This window comes from Macaca nemestrina, chromosome 9 (genome assembly GCF_043159975.1).
Source record: "Macaca nemestrina isolate mMacNem1 chromosome 9, mMacNem.hap1, whole genome shotgun sequence".
Taxonomy (NCBI): Eukaryota; Metazoa; Chordata; class Mammalia; order Primates; family Cercopithecidae; genus Macaca; species Macaca nemestrina.
The window spans coordinates 117,741,727-117,763,795 of NC_092133.1; the positions used below are offsets into that span (position 1 = coordinate 117,741,727).

Sequence of the window (22,069 nt, forward strand, 5' to 3'; positions counted from 1 at the left end):
AGATCATCCTGGCCAACATGGTGAAACCCCGTCTTTACTAAAATTACAAAAAATCAGCTGGGCGTGGTGGCGGGCGCCTGGAGCCCCAGCTACTCAGGAGGCTGAGGCAGGAGAATGGTGAGAACCTGGGAGGCAGAGCTCGCAGTGAGCCAAGATCGCGCCACTGCACTACAGCCTGGGTGACAGAGCGAGACTGTCTCAAAAAAAAAAAAAAAGAAAAATCATTTAAAGCAGAAGGTGAGCAGAGTTATTAACTGTATTAAAGCTGAAGTGTTCAGTCAATATAATTCCTACTCTCTTCAGACTGTCTGGGCTCCCTTTTGAAAATAGATGAATAATCATTTTATGTATATTTTCTTCAGGAAAATCAGATTTAGATGTTAGGAAATCCCACACCTGGGTAAAGTTGTCCCTTGTTATTGTTGTTGTTGTTCTTTTATTTATTTTTTTTTTTTGAGACAGTCTCGCTCTGTCACCCAGGCTGGAGTGCAGTGGCACGATTTTGGCTCACTGCAACTTCCACCTCCCAGGTTCAAGTAACTCTACTTGCCTCAGCCTCCCAAGTAGCTGGGATTACAGGCACCTGCCACCATGCCCAGCTAATTTTTGTATTTTTAGTAGAGACGGGGTTTCACCATATTGGCCAGGCTGGTCTTGAATTCCTGACCTCAGGTGATCCACCTGCCTCAACCTCTCAATGTGCTGGGATTCCAGGTATGAGCCACCAGAGGTCGGAAGTTTGAGACCAGCCTCACCAACATGATGAAACCCCGTCTCTACTAAAAATACAAAAATTAGCTGGGCATGGTGGTGCATGCCTGTAATCCCAGCTACTCAAGAGGCTGAGGCAGGAGAATTGCTTGAACCCGGGAGGCGGAGGTTGTGGAGGCTGTGGTGAGCCGAGATTGCGCCATTGCATTCCAGCCTGGGAGACAGAGCAAGACTCTGTCTCAGGAAAAAAAAAAAAAAAAAAAAGAAAGAAAGGAAGATTAAGAAAAACAAGTAAGAAAAATTTTTACCCAATTGTTCCAGTTCAGAGTCATGGATGGCTGGAGCCTCTACTGGAAATTCAGGGTGCAAGGCTGGACAAGATGCCATTCCATTGCAGGGCACACTCAGACACACACACACTCTCTCTGTCACTGGGACCATGTAGACACGCCAGTTCACCTAACGTGCACATCTTTGGGATGTAGAAAGAAACTGGTTCTGTCGCAGGGATTAAATATGAGCTAAGCAATACCTGGCTCAATTGTCTGTTTTAGTTCTTCGAACTATATTTTACAATGAACTTTTATAAGCTATTCAAGGATTTTTTTTTTAAGAAAACAAAAATTGTTAAAGTATGTGAACACAGATTATATCCACAAACACTGGGATGAATCTGCCCCCAAAGTACTCCAGTACTGCATTCACCCTTTCCGTCTGTCTCTATTCTAATATTTAAATAGGATTTGAAGAATTCAGTAAGTAATTGTTAATGAATAGGAAATTTAATGAATGTTTTATGGTTCCCTTCTGACTTATTCTGCCTGAATCCTTCTGCACACGATCCTCTTAAGACCCTCTTCCCTTAGTTTCGGAGGGTCTAGGCTCCCTGGCTGCCCTCCCCATCTCTGGTTGCTCCTCTTTCCTGGTTCCTCTCCACCTGACCTGCACATGTCCAGACTCTTACACTAGGCTGTCTTCTCTTCTCAGTGTAGGTAAATTTCCTGGAGTTTCCCTTCTCCTCCATGGCTTCAGTTACCCTGTATGTGTCCAACTGCCTACTGAGAGGTGGTCCCAATTCATCAAAGGCTTCTCATACTTAACACAGCCCCAATTGAATGCAAACCCCTGCTCTTTATTAATCTTTCCCATCTCAGGTAATGACATACCACCATCCACCATGATACTGGCTGATCATGTTAGAGACCCCGGCATGCCCCTTTTCCTGTGCAACCAATTACCCTTGTAATCTACAAACTAACCAGTGCTTTAAACTGCCTTCTTGGCCACTACCTCATCCTAGCTACCATCATCTCTCGCTGGCCTTCCCCTTTTCTCTTCATGGCTCTCAAGTTCAATTCCTACAGTGCAATCAGATTTTTAAAACATTTTTTACAATGTACAATTCAGATATACAAAAAAATTAACACACTTAAAACTTTAATTTATCATGGTGCTCATTTCTACTTTCTAGCATTAAATTATTTTTAACAAATTCAAGCTAAATTCTAAATTCTTAATGTCTTCTGAGTAGATTTAGTCACTTTAGCTTAGGGTCAGAAACCTAAAATGACTAAATAGACACTAAGAACACTGACGGCTTACATTCAGCCTTCCCTTTTCCTCTATGTCCTGCCACATGTAAGTCGGGGATTGGCGTAGGGCACTTTGGCAGCTTCATGGCATTAGTGGGGAGGGGCCATCTGTTCTGCAGCCACTCTTGGCTGGTCACTGGCATCTGCTGAATAACTTGCCCTGTCTGGTCTCTGGTCGCTGAACGGCATCTCCCACTGTCCCCCTTCCTCTTGGGTTCTGGGTTGTCAGATCCACACAGATACCCCTGGGTCATTAGGCCACATCAGGCCCTCTCTCAGGCACTTTCTCTGCTACTCTCTAGAACATGGGACAATTCAGATGTTTGCCAATTTAGCCTTAAACAAGTGTAGTATAATACGAAACTTCTCCATATGTGCAGAGAACAAAAAGAGATTCTCCCTCTAAACCCGAAGGGCTAAAGAAAAATTTCTGAGCTACAATCCTCTCCACGTAAGCTAAGAATTGATTTCTAATGTTCTTCTTAAGTCCACAAAAAAAATGAAAGATTCAAGAATAAGGTGAACTCGGCCAGGCGCGGTGACTCACGCCTGTAATTCCAGTACTTTGGGAGGCAGAGGTGGGCGGATCACCTGAGGTCAGGGTTCGAGACCAGCCTGCCCAACATGGCGAAACCTCATCTCCACTAAAAATACAGAAAAATTAGCCAGGCGTGGTGGCCTGTGCCTGTATTCCCAGCTACTCAGGATGTTGGGGCAGGAGAATCGCTTGACTCCAGGAGGCGGAGGTTGCAGTGAGCTGAGATTGCGCCACTGCACTCCAGCCTGGATGACAGAGGGAGACTCTGTCTCAACGAAAACAATCAAACAAAAAAGAATAAGGTGAACTAATTTGACTTTCTCATAAGATTCTGCTGCTTTTCACGCTTGTTTAAAGTCCCTGAGATGTTCAAAAGTGAAAATCTTGGTTGCGACCTCTACTTCCTCCCAGGACACTGCCTCCCATTTGTACCTCTCCTTTCCAGCAGCGGCCTGGGGTGAGCTGCCTGGCTTCCTTGCTTCCCCACACCACCCGTTCCTCTCTGCTCCACACTCACCAGTGCTGCCACTTCTGTGACCATGAGGGAACCAGAAGCCCAGGCCTTCCCTCAGCTCCTACCCTGCCAGCATGCCCCCTGGGCACAGGCCATTGTGGCAGCCAAATGAATGGGCCTCTGGGCACTGACTTGCTAGTCTCTCTTCTTCACAGCAGAAGGCTCTCAGCCAGGGCCAGAGAGCAGGAGAGCAGCAGGAATGAAGGGCACCAAAGAGCCATTTGTGGTCAGCTTCACCGCAATTCTTGACTTGAAAACGATGTGGCAGAATAATTGATGAAAACATTAAGGTATTTCTCCTTCCTCTTATATCAGGCAAATAGCCAAGTGCATCTTAGTATATTTCTGCCTTAGAGATTTTTTCAGGGAAGAAATTAGAAGTTGCATGAGGTCAGTGGCTCTTCCTGTCTTTGGTAAGAGCCAAACTCATTGCAGAGATGATGTCAGGGATCCCTGAGCAGGGCAGCGAGATTGCGGAGGGCCTCCAAGAAAGCAAGGGAAAATAAATGCAGATTCTTCTGGGCAGAGGTCAGCAGGGTTCAAAGTTGTGGGACTCCTGAACTTTATAGTGACAGCTCCTGGGGAAGGTGCTAAGACTGCAGAGAATGGCTACCTGGAGTGGGCATGGACAATATGAGGCTCCAGACTCCCACGGTCGAGGTGCCACCTGCAGGGTGTGGGAGCAGCCAGACCTCCCAACTTCAACGGCTCGTGGAGGCCAGCTGGAGCCATGAGTGTCCCAACAGTAACTTCATGGACAAATGTTCAGAGACTACAGGCTGTACCTGATCTTTTGGTGGTGTGCAAGGCCATAAAACCTTTGCACAGCTCTGGGGAGAGGGAGATCTGAAAATTATTGAGATTGAATTCCTCACCAGTTTAGTATAATAGGTTGACTGGAAAAAAGTTCAATAACAATATTTCTTGTATAATGGGATTTTGCAACTTCCACACGCTATACTCAAGATTGCAGTTGTTGACAAAGGAAATAGAAATCTTCCTATTTCTATTTTTGCTCTCTCCTATCAAATTTGCCTCCTGCCAGGCCCCCTTTCTATACCACCCTTTTTTATTCCCTTCTGGTGTCATATGCCAAGTTCTAGTTAAAATGAAAAAAGAAAAACATAAAAAATGGAGGGGAATGAAGTCAGAGAAGGTAGAAAGTGGGTAGAACATCCTAAATAAAAGTGTATTTCCATGTAAGAAATGAAATAAAGGATCTCCCAAGACAGAACACAGGCTCCTCAAATCTGCCGTAGAATAATGGTGGGAAACTAATAAACAAAGTATCTGGCATTTCCTTCCCCTTCAGGAAGTTCTAACTCTACTGATTTTTACCTGAGAGGCACTGCTGAGAAGAAACTCCTCTATTAATTGGCTTATGGTGCAAGACACCCAGATAAAGTGGCTTCAGTTGCTGTGACAAAATCATTTCATTCAATTTTTTCTGCAGAATGAAATATTCTTCAGATAACTTTGATATCTAAAAAGAAGGTCATGTGTCAGGTTAAATCAAGGAAAAGAATACAGAGAGTTCTACAGGCACTGGGGGCTGGGAAATGCCTTACCAGCACTTTTGGGGACTCTCGTGTTCCTCTCCAGCGCCCACCCTGTCCCTTGCACCAGGTCTGATAAAGTCCTCACCTGACAACCTTCCCGCCTTGTGCTCTGAATACCTGCCCTCTCACATTTTTCCTTTTTTTGTTTTTTAGACTGAGTCTAACTCTGCCGCCCAGGCTGGAGTGCAGTGGCGCGATCTCGGCTTACTGCAAGATCCGCCTCCCGGGTTCACTCCATTCTCCTGCCTCAGCCTCCTGAGTAGCTGGGACTACAGGCGCCCGCCACCATTCCCTGCTAATTTTTTGTATTTTTAGTAGAGAGGGGTTTCACTGTGTTAGCTAGGATGGTCTTGATCTCCTGACCTCGTGATCCGCCCGCCTCTGCCTCCGAAAGTTCTGGGATTACAGACGTGAGCCACCGCACCCCGCCCACATTTTTCTTTAAAAACTGCCAAGCACGTCACGCTACGTGCAGAATGGTTTCCAGCGTTGCCACTCTGCTGTGTTTGCCTTTCTGCTTCTGTCCTGAGGACCCCTCTGCTGCCTTTGATTGTGTAAACCTCCTTCCTTTTCTTTCCAGTCTTTTTAGCCTGATTTCAGGGCTGCTCTATTCTGGTCTCTCTTTCCATTCTGCCCCCGGCCTCTGTTCTGTCTGCATCCTGGCTCTGATAACACGGCTGTCCTGCTGGGTTGAGTGTGAGGCTCCCGCTGGGACAGCCTCTAGATTTGTACCATGGACCAGTGAATTTACTCCCATGGCGTTACTGGCCAGCTCCGAGTAGATGCCTTGGTAATTCTACATCTCATATCTCCACGGCATAGCAGGTCTGAGCTCTAATCCCTGATTTGGTGTTTGGAGTGAGAAGAACTGTATGTTCATTAAACTCACTATTTCCATATGCTTAACAAGAGTAGGAAGGGTATGGGTAAATTAAAAAATGGCAGATCTCTGCTGACAACTAGAAGTTGTCTGGGTCACACCTCTCGCACTAAGGAAGGGTCCAAGTGCAATTATCGTGTTTCTCATAGGCTCAGCCACTGTCAGATACAAAAAGGGGAGTCGAGGGACTCAGGAATATTAGACAGTCCTTCTTGGAACTAACCCATTATGATATTTCTTTTATTACTTCATACACCATTGATTACCCTGGAAATTCATGTATTTTAGAGATCATCTAGTTAAAACTCTTCATTTTACACAGGAGAAAATAACAGTGCTAACACATAAAGTGATTTTTATGAAGGTCAAATGCCTAGAAAGAGAAAGGAGGAACTGGAATTGGTATTTACAAAAGCTGGTTCTTGCAATCTTTCCATAGCACCAATTTATCAGAGACAAATTGTTATATATCAGAGATAAATTGTATGTATCAGAGATAAATTGCATGTATACCCATGAGAAGCCCTAAAACCTGTTGCTTCCTATGCTCCTCTCTAGAAATAGCTGAAACACACCTACGACTGGCGTGAGATATTCTCCAGGAGGGAACTTTTCTCTGCGGTTTTTCTTTGCGATTCCTTATTTTCCATGACTGTTCGTTCACTGTCACGATGTGACATGCAGACTTTCATCTTCACTGTATATGCTTCGGTGTGGCTACCTATCAAAATCTGATACCTAATTATGTCTTCTCAAATTTGTGAAAGGGAGAAGGCATAAACTTTGGAGGATTTAGAAAACTTAAAACGACTTTAATTTTTTTTTAGCTTTAATTAAAGATCTCACAGATACATCAAACTTTTCAGTGTCGAGCCTCAGCATTTTAGTAAGCTGTATAAACCAATCTCTAGTATCATGACTACATGAGGTTTCTATCATATTTTATACTAATGTTACCATAGTAAATTGGGTTAAAAGCTCCTGGCTATTTGAATAGCACAATCCTTGAGACATTTTATTAAAAATGTTTGGGGGCCCATCAACACAGATGAAACAATCTACCAGTTATTAATTATGTGTTTAATTCAGTTATTTTATAGTTCCCAGGGACTTTTATTAGTAAATAAATTCATTTATTCACATACCTGTTTTGAAAAAATTGCCAAATCCCATGCTTCTCTTTCTGAAGTTGCTTTCGAGTGTTTGTTATCCTTCATCTTGATATTATTGGTTTCCTCATGTTTTGTGGGATAGGAATACAAATTCTGAGTGTTTCTTGCTACTTCTGTTGGTGTTGTGACAATCCTCTGATGCTTAAAAGAAGACATCTTGTCCTTCCTCACCTGCTGCCTTCTCTTGTAACCCCGGTATTTGCTCTGAATGAATACCGCTGCTTTATCTTCTTCCTCCTGGGCCTGTGTCACCAGTTCAGCTTGCCTCTCTTTGACTGTCTCATGCCTCAGATGGCTTCCACCTCCCTCCTGGCTGCATATTGGTGCACTCTGGGTAACTACAGATGTCTTCTTTTCTTTTTTGGTGCTATTTGCATTTTGATAAACTGACCTTTGGCTAAGTGTAGGTTCCAAAATTGTTTTAAAGGAAGTCTCATTTTCAGCTAACCAAGGCACTGGGTAGCTTGGCCTTTCTGATATGGCCTTCCTTTCTAGATATGCTGCTTTTGACTCTTCACAATTCCTCTCCTCTGTGTACCTCTGACAGTAACTCTGGATCATAGCTTCCTCTTTCTCTACTTTCGTTAGCTTGCTGTTCTCTTCCAGGTCTTTGATAGACTTCTGTTTGGGGCTTACTTCTGGCCCTACAAGGTAGAATTCTTGCTTAACCTCTTCTTCATACACATTATTCATTTTTTTTGGAGTCTGATACTCTCTGTTACTCTCCACAGCATTGGTGGTTTCCTCTTCAGGTTTGAAAGTGGAAGTCTTCACTACAGATACACTTCCTTTATTATTTGGAGCTGAAATGAATCTTTCATTAGCAGAGATTGCATTTTCTGCTTGTTTCTTCACGAAAGATTCCCTGTGTAAAATATATTATCTTTGAATATACAGTACTAAACTGGGGCTTATTACTTCTTTTGGCAATAGCTATATGCTAGATACTGGTGGGAGAAAGGAAAAAGGAACAAAGAAAGCTCAAAATTAAAATGTCTCAAGTCACATTAATCAAGTGCTTTCCAGAATGTTCTCTCTGGTGACAACTGTGATAACTACTCAAATAATGAGAAAACCAGATTCAACTCAGAGTGAGAAATATCCTAGCATATGAATAACCATCTTTTCATTTAATGAGATATCAAAATTCTAGGAACTTAATCCTTTCAAAATATATTCTTTTCAAAACAAAGTACTTTAGTAGTGAGATGCTGTGAAAAATATACCTAAGTTTGATACCAGTAAGCAGGGTATGTTCACTTGACTGACATACTGTACTTTAATAAGCACTAAGTTTACTGATCAGAGGAAATATCTTATAAAATTAAAGGAAAAGCAATGTCCTCGCTACAGTTCATGATCATGTAATACGGTGGCCAAAATTTCACAGTTGCTACTTTGCTAATATCCTTCCAAAATGATTTCCCTTCACTTGAAGATAAGGTCTTCTCTGTATCTTTTTTTTTCTAGCCAAGAGCAATACCACCAAGAAAAAGGTTAAGATGGAATAAAAATGTTGTACAATGACACCTGGATATGCTAACACTTCTCATTGCTACTTGGAGGGCTTTTGCACCAAACTTTTCATCTCAGCCCAGAAACCCATGTGAGAGTTTGGGTCTTTTGTGATCTGTTTGTGAAGTCAGACTGTTCTTTGAGTCAAATCTGGAAAAAGCTACCAGGATTCCATTTTTCTAATTCTATTGGCCACTTCCTAGGACTAGAATTACTATGGTATCCCTAGGCTAATATAGGAGGCATAACAGAATCCTGCTAGGATCAGTCAAAAAACTAGGTAGGGCACCAGAGATGCCCATGATTTTGATGAATTGCTACGCTAGTATTTTGAATTCCTCCATAATACTGACCTCTCTGAGAATGCTTACATTTATTCTAAATACAACTAATGAGAGAAGATATGCGTGCAGTCCCTAACTGACTGCATTCCAAAAAATCAATTTATAAGTTAGTTTTGATCATTTAAATGCATTTCACCGGTGAAGACTTGTACACACTGCTGAAATTCCCACATCAGTTACACGTCTAGGCTCAGGCAACTCCACCCTGTGCTGCGCCTGGCTGAGGACCATGTGCAATGATGGGTACTTCTGAGGATCAGCCCTTCAGAGCTCCAGCATGAGGAGGACTGTCGATCTCTTCTGACATCTGCCGGAGTGCCCTGCCGGCCTGGGACTTTCTCCAGCTCCCTGCTGTGGTATTCTAGGTCACAGGTCAGGGGCTCTGACAGGGAAGGGTTAAGTGAAAACAAGGGCTTCTGGTAGCTGAGGGAATAGGAAAGTCAGAAGTGGCAGAGGGACGGAGTCCTGGCCCGCAGATCTCTGGCAGTGGTCAGGCCCGCCTGCCTCTCCCTTCCCTAACCTTCCTCTCTACAAGCTTCCCTTGACTTTCTGCCTGTATTGCTTTTATGTCTGACTTTGTGATCCACCTCCTATGAGAGCCCAATACATGTCAAATTCTCCATCCCAGACCACAGAGACCATAGCTTCTTACTCACACTCATGTACCCTGAAGTAGATCTTGTGTGCAGTAGGTGCTTAATAAGTATCTGCTACATTGAAAGTGAATCCCTGGTATCCTCAGAAGAAAGGTGGTAGCAAATGGGTATGTAATTGAACATCACACTTCCTTATTAGATGTGATATCTACAAGCAGTAATTTCTAGAAGTAGTACAATTAGTCCATCTTTCTTCCATTTGCAGCCAGTTTACATTTCTCTCAACCTCCAGACTGAAGTACAAGAGTCACAGGTATCATCCAGCCTTCTGCTCCTGAGGCAGGCCTGTGATGTTTGGAAGTTTGCTGAACTGTTTTATAGCCAGTAACAAAGAGAAACAAATCATTTGGATCCTCACAAGTAAAGACAAAGAGCATATATGTAGGTCTCAGAATACACGAAAACTTAAAACATCCAATGTCTCTAAACTTCAGATAAACATTTCTGTTTTTCAAATAAGGAAATGAGGTTGGCCTGAGGGATTCAGGGAGGGTGTGGGTGAAGGTGAGGGGAAGAGGTGGCAGAGAAGTCTTCTATGAGATCACTTATGAGACCACTATTGGCAGGAGAGAAGAATAGCGGTGGGTGAAGAGAACATTAGATGTGGGTGTGTGGGGAAATAAGAAAGCCAGGAAGCCACCTCTTCTTCTGTTTCATTCCTTCACCCTTTCTATGGCCAGTTTTGATGTTAAAAACAAGGGGACTAGCGTTGGGGCTGGAATGATCTTTATCTCCCTGGATGACCATGTACTCAGTTTGATCAATTCAAGTTTCACCTCTTGGGCAAAATGTAGATATTTTTCCCTTTCCCTAACCACTACCAACCAAGGAAGGGTTCCCTCCTCCTTGCCCCCAGTGTACCCTTTGCCTGTTTTTATAGCTGAGTTAACACATTTTACAAGAGGGATGTGTTTGTCTGTCATTTTTTTCCCATAATACTGTGAGACATTTGAGGATAAGGATTTTGCTTCACGTATCTATGTGTTCCCACTGCCCAGTATAAAGCCTGCTGAATAAGTGAGTAAGTGGTTTGCTAACATGCACTTGGAAGTATAGACATGAGGGCTCAGAAGAAGAAAGGGAGCTGGTGATTATGATGTAGGGTCCGATGGCATATTGGCTCTTAAAGCCACTGGAATGAATGAGAGAGCCCAGGGACACATTTAGATATGGATGAGGATTGAAATGTGGGGTTTGGAGGACATATTAGCAAAGAACCCTCCAAATTAGGAGTAGAATTATAGAAAGCAATCTGGTAGAAGCCAATGAAGAAAAATTTTGAGAAATAACTCCAAAATAGGATAGAGAACACAAAAGTAGCCTCTGGGTGTTCACTGACATTTGATGTGTCAGTATCAGGAAGCTGGCTAGTATGAGAAAGGCTGTGAACATTATTCTATGACCTTACAGATCTGAAAAATCTGTATGTTACAATGGTTTAAGAATAAACATCATTATACCTTGTATTTTCAAAGTTTTTCTGGTAGTCGAATTCCTGATCAGAAGTCTGAATGGTTGTTACTGCCGTGTTTTTCACGTTAACAATTTCTTTTCTTTGTTTCCTGACAAGGTGTCCTCTTGCAGCTGAAACATATAAAGCCCATAGTAGTGTTAATCATAAGGAAATAAAAGAAAATTACTTTAGTGAGTAGAAACAGTGGTTTTGACCATTGATGTCAAAGAGAAAAATAAAATTAAAATGCCAAATAGAACAGGTTCACTTAATGTGATTCATTAGCAAGATTCTTCTACATAGCAAGCTACAGCAATAATAACTAAAGTAACTTTCATACTAAGAAGAGTACTAAAATGAAACCAAAATAATAGAGACAAGTAAAGTTGATGACAAAGTGTGTTCATTTGTTTAAAATTTGGTAATAATCATTTTCCTTTTTTGTTATGTGTTTCATATATTTTGGCCAGATATATTTCAGATTATCAGATGATATATTTGAGAATTCAGATTACTTTTTTTTTTAAGTTTTAGAAAGTTAATACAGAGCAAATATACATTCTGTAACATTCCCTATATCAGGGCAGCACCCAATAATCGATGACTATTTCTTCAGAAAAACAGTATTCTTACTAAGCTGGGTGAGTAAAGCAGTGTAAATAACCTCATTATCACATTGCTATGTTTCACTGCCAAACGCACTATGAAGAACCTTTTTATCAGAGCTTTATAAATTTTGAAATTGCGGATAAAGGATTAAGGCCCAAATTACTGGGTTTGCATTTTGATTTCTCAGTGAGAAGTTAAGGGCTTAAAATACAAAAAGAGATGATGATGACTCATTGCTGATTGACAGAATGGGGACTGGAATGTTAATCTCTTGAATGTCAGTCAACTCCTCTGCCCACGATATTAGTGTTCTTCAGAACACAGGCTGCAAACCATTAGTGGATCATAAAATTGATGTAGTAGGCCAAATCTAGCATCTAAAAATGAAATGGAATAGACTAGAATTAAAAATATCAGAACGCAGTGCTTGTAGTGTGTCTGTATATCAGGTTAAAAAGCAAAATACATTTTTTTCTCTAAGTGTCCAGTCAAAACATTTTGAAAGAGAGCATACTAACCTGTGACAAGCTCTATCTAAATTTTGTTTCTTATGGAAAAGTAGAAAGCAAAATCCGAAGTCTATTAATACAGCTTAATAAAAGTTTGTGAAATAAAGTATGGTTATAAATATTATTTCCCTACAGTTAATAGAAATAAATGGATGCCCTTTAACAAAATAAGATTTAAGTTGTCAAAAATTATGGCATGTGTAACCTTTGGAATAAAGTAGAAAAGAATCTTATTGTCCAATGAGCTGTAATAATATGATTCTTGAGATCTATAATTAATCATTTGCTATATCTTCCACAATAGGTCAGTTGTATTTCATTAATTCTTGACAGAAAAGTTAAAAATTAAATTATTTAAGACAAAGCATTTATCCAAATATTAAAAGTGTCAATCACTAAAACAATCTGACTTAGATTTAATATAGCAAAAGTATCAAGGCAACAGAGTCTGGAATTAAGCACAAAAGCTACATAAGAACTGGAGGTTTGCCTGTAAGAAGTATTATAAGATTTGATTTTATGACCATATCTAAATATGTCAAAGAGATTACCTGACTGTATTATTATAGCGCTTTCCTTCCTTTTCTCCTGTATTTTTTGGTATCTTCTTGAACACAAGAATGCTCTGACACAAGCTTGAATCAAAATAAGCTTGTCAATAGCTTCCTTTCGCATTAGATTTAACTGTTCCACGTGATAATATTTAAGGAACACCTGAAAAATTAAAATAGAATACAAAGAACCATGGCACACAGATGTGAAGCAGTTGTGTGCTATGCTTTGAAGAACAGAACACATTCTAAATTGCTTGAGATTTTGGAAATCACTGTCTTTTGCTTCTTTGCCCTAGCTGTCATTATGACAGTACAGATTTTTATGCTTGAAGAAAACATTTCTTTGAGAAGAAATGCAGAAGGTGACAACCATACTGTTTATTTACAACAGGTAACTAGGTTTTGTTGGATGAGACAGTAAGAGTGGAGGATGTTGAGCTCTTTTAGCAAAGTTTCTAGCATCGTGTATTCTGGGCTGAGCTAATTTGTATGCTTTTTATTTTTCAAAGGCAACTATATTTCCCAAATTAAAAAATCTTAATAAATCTAATTATAAAGTAGAGGACAGAATTATAGTTCCATTAGTTCATTCATCTAATGTTTATTGAGACCTGTTACAGGTACGTATCTGTTGGGGATACAGAGATGAACAAGGCAGGGTCGCTGTCCTTTGGGGCTGGTAGTGTTGTCAGTGAAGAGAATACGGCAGAGAGAGCACCCCAGGCAGATTTAATTAACAATGTTCTCACTGGACCCAAAGGCTGCCATGGAGAAAGGAGGGCTGACTTTTGATTATTCTAAAATCAACATCAATTGGAGCAAGGGAGGAGCCTGAAGGCTTGGCGTGTTCTCATCTAACATTTCTCAGTTTCGTTCTCCCCTCCTCCAAGATACTGAAAAGCTTGTGTTTGTTTTGTTTTGTTTTCCTTTTAATGGTTAAATTTCCTAATAAAAGTCATCTCAAAGAGTTTATTGAATCCATCAAGAAAGTCACTTAAATTCAAATTATATGGCTGAGTCATGAGACCTGATAACCCTGACTGTAGAATTCTCCAGCGTTCCATTACTCAAAAGCTTGGCACCATGGGCAAACACATTTGTGTTACACGTTTGATTTAATTCAGTTTTAATTTCTACAGGACTCTAGATGTTAATACATTTAGTCCATTCTGCTGTTGACAATTCATTTAAAATTCAATCTGTTTAAAAAGGTCATCATTTCTTTTTGCATGACATTAGAAATGTTCCTATATTAATACTTTCTATCCATGTTAATGAGTTGGAAAAGGTGAAGTGGAAAAATACAAATAGCTTTAAAATGCTACATAAATATCATGCGGAACTATAACTGCAAAAGGCCTTTTTACAAGTTAAAACTCCATTTGAAGTTAGGCATGTACTTCAGACCATAAATCATGAGATTTTAGCTTGATAAAATTCATCTTTTTGAAATTTATCATCTAAGAGAAAATGGTGTGAATAAAATACTCATTTTTAATGCCCAAAATATCCCCCTACTAAACACTAAAGTAAATATGAATTACTGAATACACAGGACACTCAGTTTAAAGTAGTTTTTTTTTTTTTTTTAAATCTCTTAAATTGTTACAGGCCTAATTTCTCATCCGAACATTATTAAAATTATCTCCCGGCCGGGCGCGGTGGCTCAAGCCTGTAATCCCAGTACTTTGGGAGGCCGAGGCGGGTGGATCACGAAGTCAGGAGATCGAGACCATCCTGGCTAACATGGTGAAACCCCGTCTCTACTAAAAATACAAAAAACTAGCCGGGCGTGGTGGCGGGCGCCTGTAGTCCCAGCTACTCGGAGGCTGAGGCAGGAGAATGGCGTGAACCCGGGAGGCGGAGCTTGCAGTGAGCCGAGATCGTGCCACTGCACTCCAGTCTGGGTGACACAGCGAGACTCCGTCTCAAAAAAAAAAAAAAAAAAAATTATCTCCCACATCTCCTACACCCAAGACACAAGTATTATGTATTTCTTTGCAAATGTGGAAGTTTGTTTTGGTTTACTTCTGTGGTGTGGCTGGTAGTAGGTATTCTTGAGTGGTCGATCTCTGAGTATCTCTTGGCTTTAGCTTGGCTCTTTTCATGATACATTTCATATCCCCTTAAGATACATTCAGTGCACAATGGAAACTTGTTTATTTCCTGATCCCTGTCTCGTAATGCTATGAGAATACCTGAGAAGACCAATACATCCTTTCTCCAAACAGCAACTGTCTTTCTTCCATATTCAAGATTGGTTATGTTTTTTACTTTATTTTCTAAGGGATTAAATAAGCTTAGCTCTCACAGTTTCTAAAAGCTAATATATAAACACATCAATGTCCAATACATATAGCGAGTCTAGTAATAGTGGTGAATATTTTACTCCAGAAAAATTTCAAGTTTATGATAGAAGCAGTTCTGAGAATTAGGAAAAAAAGGAAAACACGAATCTTATTTGGATCATTATGATTCTCTACAGCTTTTTAACTATATTTAGTAGTGATAAACTAGAGAATATATATGTCTGTTTTCAATACCATCTGAAATAAAGTACAGTCATTATGGTTTATCCTTTTCTGATAAATCTTCAAGATAAATTTTTCTTGCATTTCTTTCTTAAAATTTCAACGTAAACTTTTCCTTAGAGTCAGGGTCTTAAGTTGCATAGGCTGGAGCGCAGTGGTGCCATCATAGCTCACTGCAGCCTGGAACTCCTGGGCTCAAGCCATTTTCCAACCTCGGCCTTCCAAAGTGTTGGGATTACAGGTGTGCGCTACCTTGCCCAGCCTTTTGTATTTCTTAAAATAAATCTTTATGAAGAGCAAATGCCTTTAATGTTGATGAAAAAGAAAATCTTTATGAGTTTATAAATTTACTTCCTCTATTGTAAGCTACAGATCCTATAACATAAAAAAACCACACTTTCAAACATTGTAAAATGTTATAATTCTCAGTGAATCCAGCATAATTATTTATTTTCCTGAAAATTACATGAAAACATTACTTTTGTTTTTCCAAGAGCCCAGTTATCGAGACCAGCTTTTTCCAAAATGGTGGCACAGGTGTCAGGGCTCATGGGGGGCTGCTCGCTCGACTTGTAGCAGAGAACGTGGTACCTTGGAATGGAAAAAAGGGCTGGTTAGTATTGCATAAAGTGCCAACATCTCTGTAGCCTGGTGGTTCCCCAACAACTTAGTGCAGGGGCTGAGGAACAGATGCCCCGACTTGATGCAGAGAAATCCCTTAGGCATCCTCAGAATGACTTTGGAGTAGACCAAATTCCAAACTGATGCAAACCCAGTCCAGTCCGTAGAAATCTGAGCATTGTGTTTTCACCTTTGTGATCCCCTTTCAAAACTTAACACTGTACTCCCCCGACAAGAACTCCACCACTCAAAAAAATTTAGCGGTTTTGTTTTTGTTTTTTGTTACATTTCTCTGGACACTAAAAAGTGCAGGGCTGCAGTGGCAGGAAGCAGAAGGAATTATTTTTCACATTCCAGTGTTAATAAAACTCTGGAAGCTGATCTTCAAATTGGGTGATGGAGCTTAGTTCCAGTGAAACTTCCCATCACTGTATACATGCCTTCCATCATTGTTTTTCCTTGAGGGACACTATGTCTCCTGCTAGAGTTTTTCTCTATTGGTTTAATCTATCCATAATCAAGGGGAGGAAAGAGGAAGGGCTAGGGCAGGAAAGAACTGATAGCAGGTCCTCAGGTTAAACCACAACGCTTATTGGGGAAGGGGATGAATTAAGGAAAGAAAATCCGCTTTACACTGGTCAATAATCTTGTGCAAAAAGACAGATTTCCAGATTTTTTAATACTCTCCTATTTTTAATTTATTGGTGCAAGATTAGCCTGAAAGTCCAGTGCAGCAAAGCAGCAAATTTGGTAGGTTTTGAATTTCAAAAGAGAGGCCCTGATATGTAGACGGCTGAGGTGGCGAGGTGACATGAAGAGCAGAGTTTCACCCTTGACTCATTATCTGTATAAACGTGGACACATCACAATTAAGTATCAATTTCCTCATCTAAAAATGAGTCCAGAGATAAAAATATCTGAAAAGAACATATTTCAACTTCGCTAAGTTTCACCTCATTAAATCTGCAATGAAGCAGCTTCTGTTAGGCTCCATGGAGAAGAATCCTGGCCTAGAATGGTATAGAATGAAGCGACCATAACTTTTGCTGTTTGCGCAAAAAACCCCAGGGAGTGCCTATTAGCCACTAAACCTGCTCACTTCAGGACTAACTCGCACATGTACGCATGGTGACCCAGTAGCAGCAACTCTGCATTCACAGCCTGTCCACCAAGTCCTGGTTTTACTTCCTTCCAGAACCAGCCAGGATCTCACAGTTCATCGCAGGAGCCACCCTTAGGCAGCCCTGGCACCTTTCCCACTCTCATTCGTTTGTCGTGCACTCTCTGCAAACATGCATGCCTGGACCTGCCAATCATCTACGTCTCTGTCCTCACGCCAGGCTTCAGAGCACAGCCAGAGAAAATCTGCACAGTCGGCTCCCTGTGGATGTGTGGATTCCTGACTCAGCCAGGCTCCCAAGAAAGCTCTGGATCCTGACCAGTGTCCAGGGCCACTTTCCTCTCTTCTTCCTCACAAAAGTGACTTAATTCCGTCCTGCTTTCTCCAAGTCTCCCAGCTGCCCCTGCCCTCCGTACCTCTCTCAGCAGATGAGCTTCTCTACTATATCACTGGAAGCCACCAGACACACAATTCATAGGCTTCTTCTCCAAATACAAATTCATTTGTCCACTATCATTTTTCCCTCCTCCTTCAAAGGAGATTTTCATCCTCTGCCTGTGTTCTAGAGGCCATCTCCTCCTCCTCTTCTGTATATTTTCAATCTCATTTCCCTCTTCTGGCTCCCTCCATTTACAAAATGGATGTTTATTTGTTATTATAAAGCAAACACCTTAAGCCTCACTCATCTGTAATGATTCTGTTTCTCCCACTAGCTTTGCTGATAAGTTGAAAGATTATTTAAAATAATTGTCTTCACTTCCCATCACTCTCCAGCTCTGAGAATCTCATTTAATCACATAGCAACAAGGACTCTTATTTACTCGTATAGGATCCAGAGTGGTGAAATCTAACAGGTCCTTTTACATCCTAATTGTAAGCGTTTTTTCTGCAGCACTTGCTGTTATTGGCTGTTCTCTCTGTCTTGCTCTCTCCAAGGCTTACACCTAATGTGCCCTGCTTCTCCTCTTCCCTCTCGGTCTCTCTGCGTGCCCCATATTTAATGATTTAATGACTTGTTCCTTAAACGCTAGTGTTCTACAGTGTTCCATTTTTTTTCTGAGCTGTCCACAGGCATCTCATCTATATGCTTGGCTCCAATTATTCCTGTATGTGGTGATTCCTAAATCTACACCATCAACCCTAACTGTTGATATCAACTCTAAACACATTACTTATGACTTCCTACTCTACATGCCCACCTGGTTATTGCACAGACACTTTAAACTCAGCAATATTCATCAGTTTTTCCTTCCTCTGCCATTTCCTGTCTCTGTGAATGATATCACCACTTTTTAAAAGGTACTTGAGCTAGAAATCTGTGTGCCAGCCTACTCTTCCCTATTCTTCACTCTATAGATCTAACAAGCTTAAAGTCTCTCTGGAATCCATTTGTTTCTCGCTATGCCTACTGCCATTACCTTAATTAAATACCTCGTCCCTTCTCACCTAGACTTTTGCAATTGCCTCCCAACCAGTTACCTCCACTGTCCCTCCCCTGCCCTGCCCCAGCCACTGTCCACAGCTCTGTATGAATTATCTTTTTTTAAATGAAAATCTGATCATGTCCTTTCCTGACTCGAAAAGTCTCTACGGATGTCCCAAATTCTAAGCTGGGATGGCAAAATCAGGTGCTTTCAAAGTCTAGGCAGATACCATAAATATACGAGCCTGGGAGCAGTGGGAATGTAGGAGAGGGAAAGGTTACACCTGCTAAAAAGCATTGGCTTTAAGTTGTTTGCCACATATGATGACTAGCATGCAAGCTCCCTTCTGCCCTATATCCCTGTCTGCCTTTCCAGTCTCCTCTTTGCTATTTTCCATGGCATTCCGAGCTCTAGTCATGAAAGTTACTTAAAATTGTGCCGGAGGGCCATGTTTGCTCATGCTTCTATGCCTTTGTATGTGTTACTCATTATGCTTGCGCGTCCTTTCATCTCACTCCTAGTTTCCTTAAGGAAGACCTACTTTTTCAATATTCTAAAAACTCTCTTCGATGTGTCTTCAATTAACAGATTAACTGGAGTAACTGAAATTGTCTTTTCTTGTGTGAAACACACCAACTGAGGTCTGCTGCACACTTAAGGCTCAAGACTGGCAGTTCTCACTAGTGTGCCCGTGTGTGTTTGCTCTCACTGGATGAGCTGTGTTTGCTCCCAAACCTGTTTATGCCAGTTGTATTTGGTGTGATGTTATTCAAATAAATATCAGATTGAAATCTAAGTGAGGAAAGCCAGAGGATTGTTTCTACAAAACTGAATCAAATGCTTTGGTAAGACTTTATAAAGAAGTCTTGTAAAAAAACCATGAAATTAAACATGGATGAAGCAATTACAAAGCATTGAGGAAAATCATAAGAATCAAGAAATATTCAGTCCTGTGACTGTTTCACAAGTATCTTTAATAACTTGCTTCACTCCAAGAAATGTTAACTGGAAATCATAAATGAGAGATTACAGATAGTTTATGCAAGAAAGAGGCAATAAACTATGATTAATAGATGTGCACTCAAAGAAAAAAATTAAGCCTTTATCAAAAGGTTAAAAAGCAAACTTACATTGATGTTGTAAGTAAAAATATTTTTGGTGTGTTTTATGTATTACTTTTATTATTCTCTGCTTTATCAGAATTTCTAACACAATCTAAACCTTTATGCTCTCAGAGTATCTTGTTTATACTTTCATTAAAAATACCCAGTCCTCTTTCATTAATTTGAAAAATATTTGAGCACCTACTATTTATTTGCCAGGAACCCTTCTAGGTGCTTCAGAAGCACAGGATACCCCACCCTTGCTGCCTGCAGCTGACTTTACGTTGTATGATAATGCAGATTTTTAAAGTCCTGTTTACATAATGGGTCTGTGAGTTTCTTAATGTCAGGGGCTCATCCATTAATCTTTGGACTTTTAATCTTTCAATTAAGATTTTTAGTTCAAGGACTGGAACACAGTGGGTCCCTCAACTAAATGTTTGCTGAATGTATGACGTACTGTTGCTGGGACTTGTGGAAATAAATACTTAGGTAAGCCACATGTGCTTATGGAGGGCATCCCCTAGGCCACTATTGGTCACAGGTAATTTTGGGAGCTTGAGACTGAAACAAAAATAATAATAAAAATAATTACAGCTAATATGTATTGATGACACCTGGTTCTATCAATAAAATCCATATATATTATTTCTCCTAATACTTATAAACACATATATAAAGTAGATATTGTTATTATCATCCCTATTTGCAGCTAAGGGACATTGAAGCTTGAAGCTTATAGAACTCAAGTAACTTTGAATAAGGTCACAGACTGAGTAAGTGGCAGAGTTGGGATTCAAACCCGGTTTTGCTGACTTCAAAGCATGGTACTTATCTACTCCACCATACTACTGCCTTCAGTAAGTTCTGGTTGTATTAGAGCTCTGGTAGCCAAACCATTATGTACAGGTGCTTAGTGGGAAAATGGAGCCAAGTTAAGTGGCTGGCTTGTTAGTGTAAGGGTTCCTTTGAAATAGCTGCAGTAAAAACTCTGTCTTGTGCAAAATTCATGTTGTATATTTTTCCTTAAGACTCTTTCTTTCTTATAGAACAGAAGAATTTATCTACAACAGAACAAAGGGTCTGGGGAATTTTGCATCCTATGCAGAGGGTTAGCAGTTCTATTTACACCCCCACAGAATCTCTGAAAATTGTTCTGCCTTCCTGAGAGTCTATGCCAATTTGGATGACAACTTCCAAATTAGTGACGCAGAAAAGGTTTAGCCTTTTATTTCTGGAACTTCCTATATTCAGAATAGCTATTCACATGTTCTCTATACACTTAGTTTTATCCCCTTCTCTTTATTTATTGTGTAGTAATTTGCTATTCTGTAACAGCACAATAATTATAAATATATTTAAGAATTTATTCTCATTTCTGACATTTGAACTACAATATCATTAAGAAAATAGGTTTTATTCTGATTATGTTCTATATTGTAAAACTATGGTTATTTTTCAAGCTATAAGATTAGGCTGGTATTCAAGACTTTCTCTTCATAATTTTAACCCAACTGTTTTTTCATATTATCTTCTGTCACTTCACCAATGCAATCCCCACTCTACCAATCCAATCCAACCCAAGTCCTGCTAGCTTTTGGCACACCAACCTGTACACCAAGAAAACTCCTGTTTTCTCCACAAGCCATACCCACCTTCAAGTACTAGTCTGAGTCCTTCTTATTTTTTATTTTTCATTTTTTTTTGAGATAGGGTCTTGCTCTGTCACCCAGGCTGGAGTGCAGTGGTATGATCAAGCCTCCTATAACCTTGAACTCCTGGGCTCAAGTGATCCTCCTGCCTCAGACTCCTGAGTAGCTAAGACTACAGGCATGAGCCACCATACCCAGGTGACTAAAAAAGGTTTTTTGTTTTTTGTTTTTTTTTTCTTAGAGATGGGGTCTTGCTACATTGCCCAGGCTGGTCTCAAACTCCTGGCCTCAAATGATCCTTCTGCATTAGCTGAACACCTCTTCTTGATATCCTCTCTCATCAGCCTTCCTGGAGATGCTCTTCCTTCCCTTGAACTTTTACACTGGGTATATCATTCTCTTGGACTTGGCAGTTACTACTTCACATTGCTTGTTAACTTTCCATGTCTATGGCTGTGGTAATTCTAACTGGACTGTCCATTCTTGAAGATCAAGTCAGTTCTAAAATTTAGTACCTCCCACAGTGCTTAGCATGGTGTCTTATACATTAAAAAAATCACTGAAATTTAAGAGTACTTATATTAATATTACACTCATAATATCTATATTACTATTTAAACAAGTTAAAGATCTTTTTTTCTAAAACATGAAGTGCATGATAATAAGGTCAAATTTTAATTTTAATTTGAAATTTGAAACTCCTTTGTATCTAGTATTTTCAGTTTATCTGCTTTGATGAGCAGGATGGAGAATTTACCTATTAGCCAATAAAGAATTCCATTTTTTTATTTCTTAGTTTTGGTTATAAAATTGGGTCTGATCTGTAGGAAGTAAAGTCAATGATTAGCTGCTAACTAGATTTCGGGACTCTAAACTTGAAGTTTTAGTTTGTCTTAAACTACTATGAGGATTGGCCAATACGAAAGTCACTATGTTTATGTAATGTTGATCTCCATCATGAGAAAGGTAGTAGAGTTTTCTTGATTTCAAAGCATTCAAAATAAATAATCCC

The 22,069-nt window shown here is 40.2% G+C and overlaps 1 protein-coding gene across 14 annotated transcripts in view; it reads right to left on the minus strand.

Moving 5' to 3' along the window:
- LOC105480009 (myosin IIIA) overlaps window positions 1-22,069 on the minus strand; it is a 310,637-nt gene that overhangs the window by 30,846 nt on the left and 257,722 nt on the right. For all 14 annotated transcript variants that reach the window (XR_986226.3, XR_011608191.1, XR_011608190.1 and 11 more), the window contains 5 exons: window positions 15,617-15,728; window positions 12,604-12,766; window positions 10,942-11,065; window positions 6,940-7,831; window positions 4,694-4,838 (listed from right to left, as the gene is read on the minus strand). Coding sequence is in view for 11 of the 14 variants with exons in the window: in XM_011738421.3 (XP_011736723.2) it covers window positions 4,694-4,838; window positions 6,940-7,831; window positions 10,942-11,065; window positions 12,604-12,766; window positions 15,617-15,728 (1,436 nt within the window). In the remaining 3 variants the exon portion in view is untranslated. The remainder of the gene's footprint in view (window positions 1-4,693; window positions 4,839-6,939; window positions 7,832-10,941; window positions 11,066-12,603; window positions 12,767-15,616; window positions 15,729-22,069) is intronic.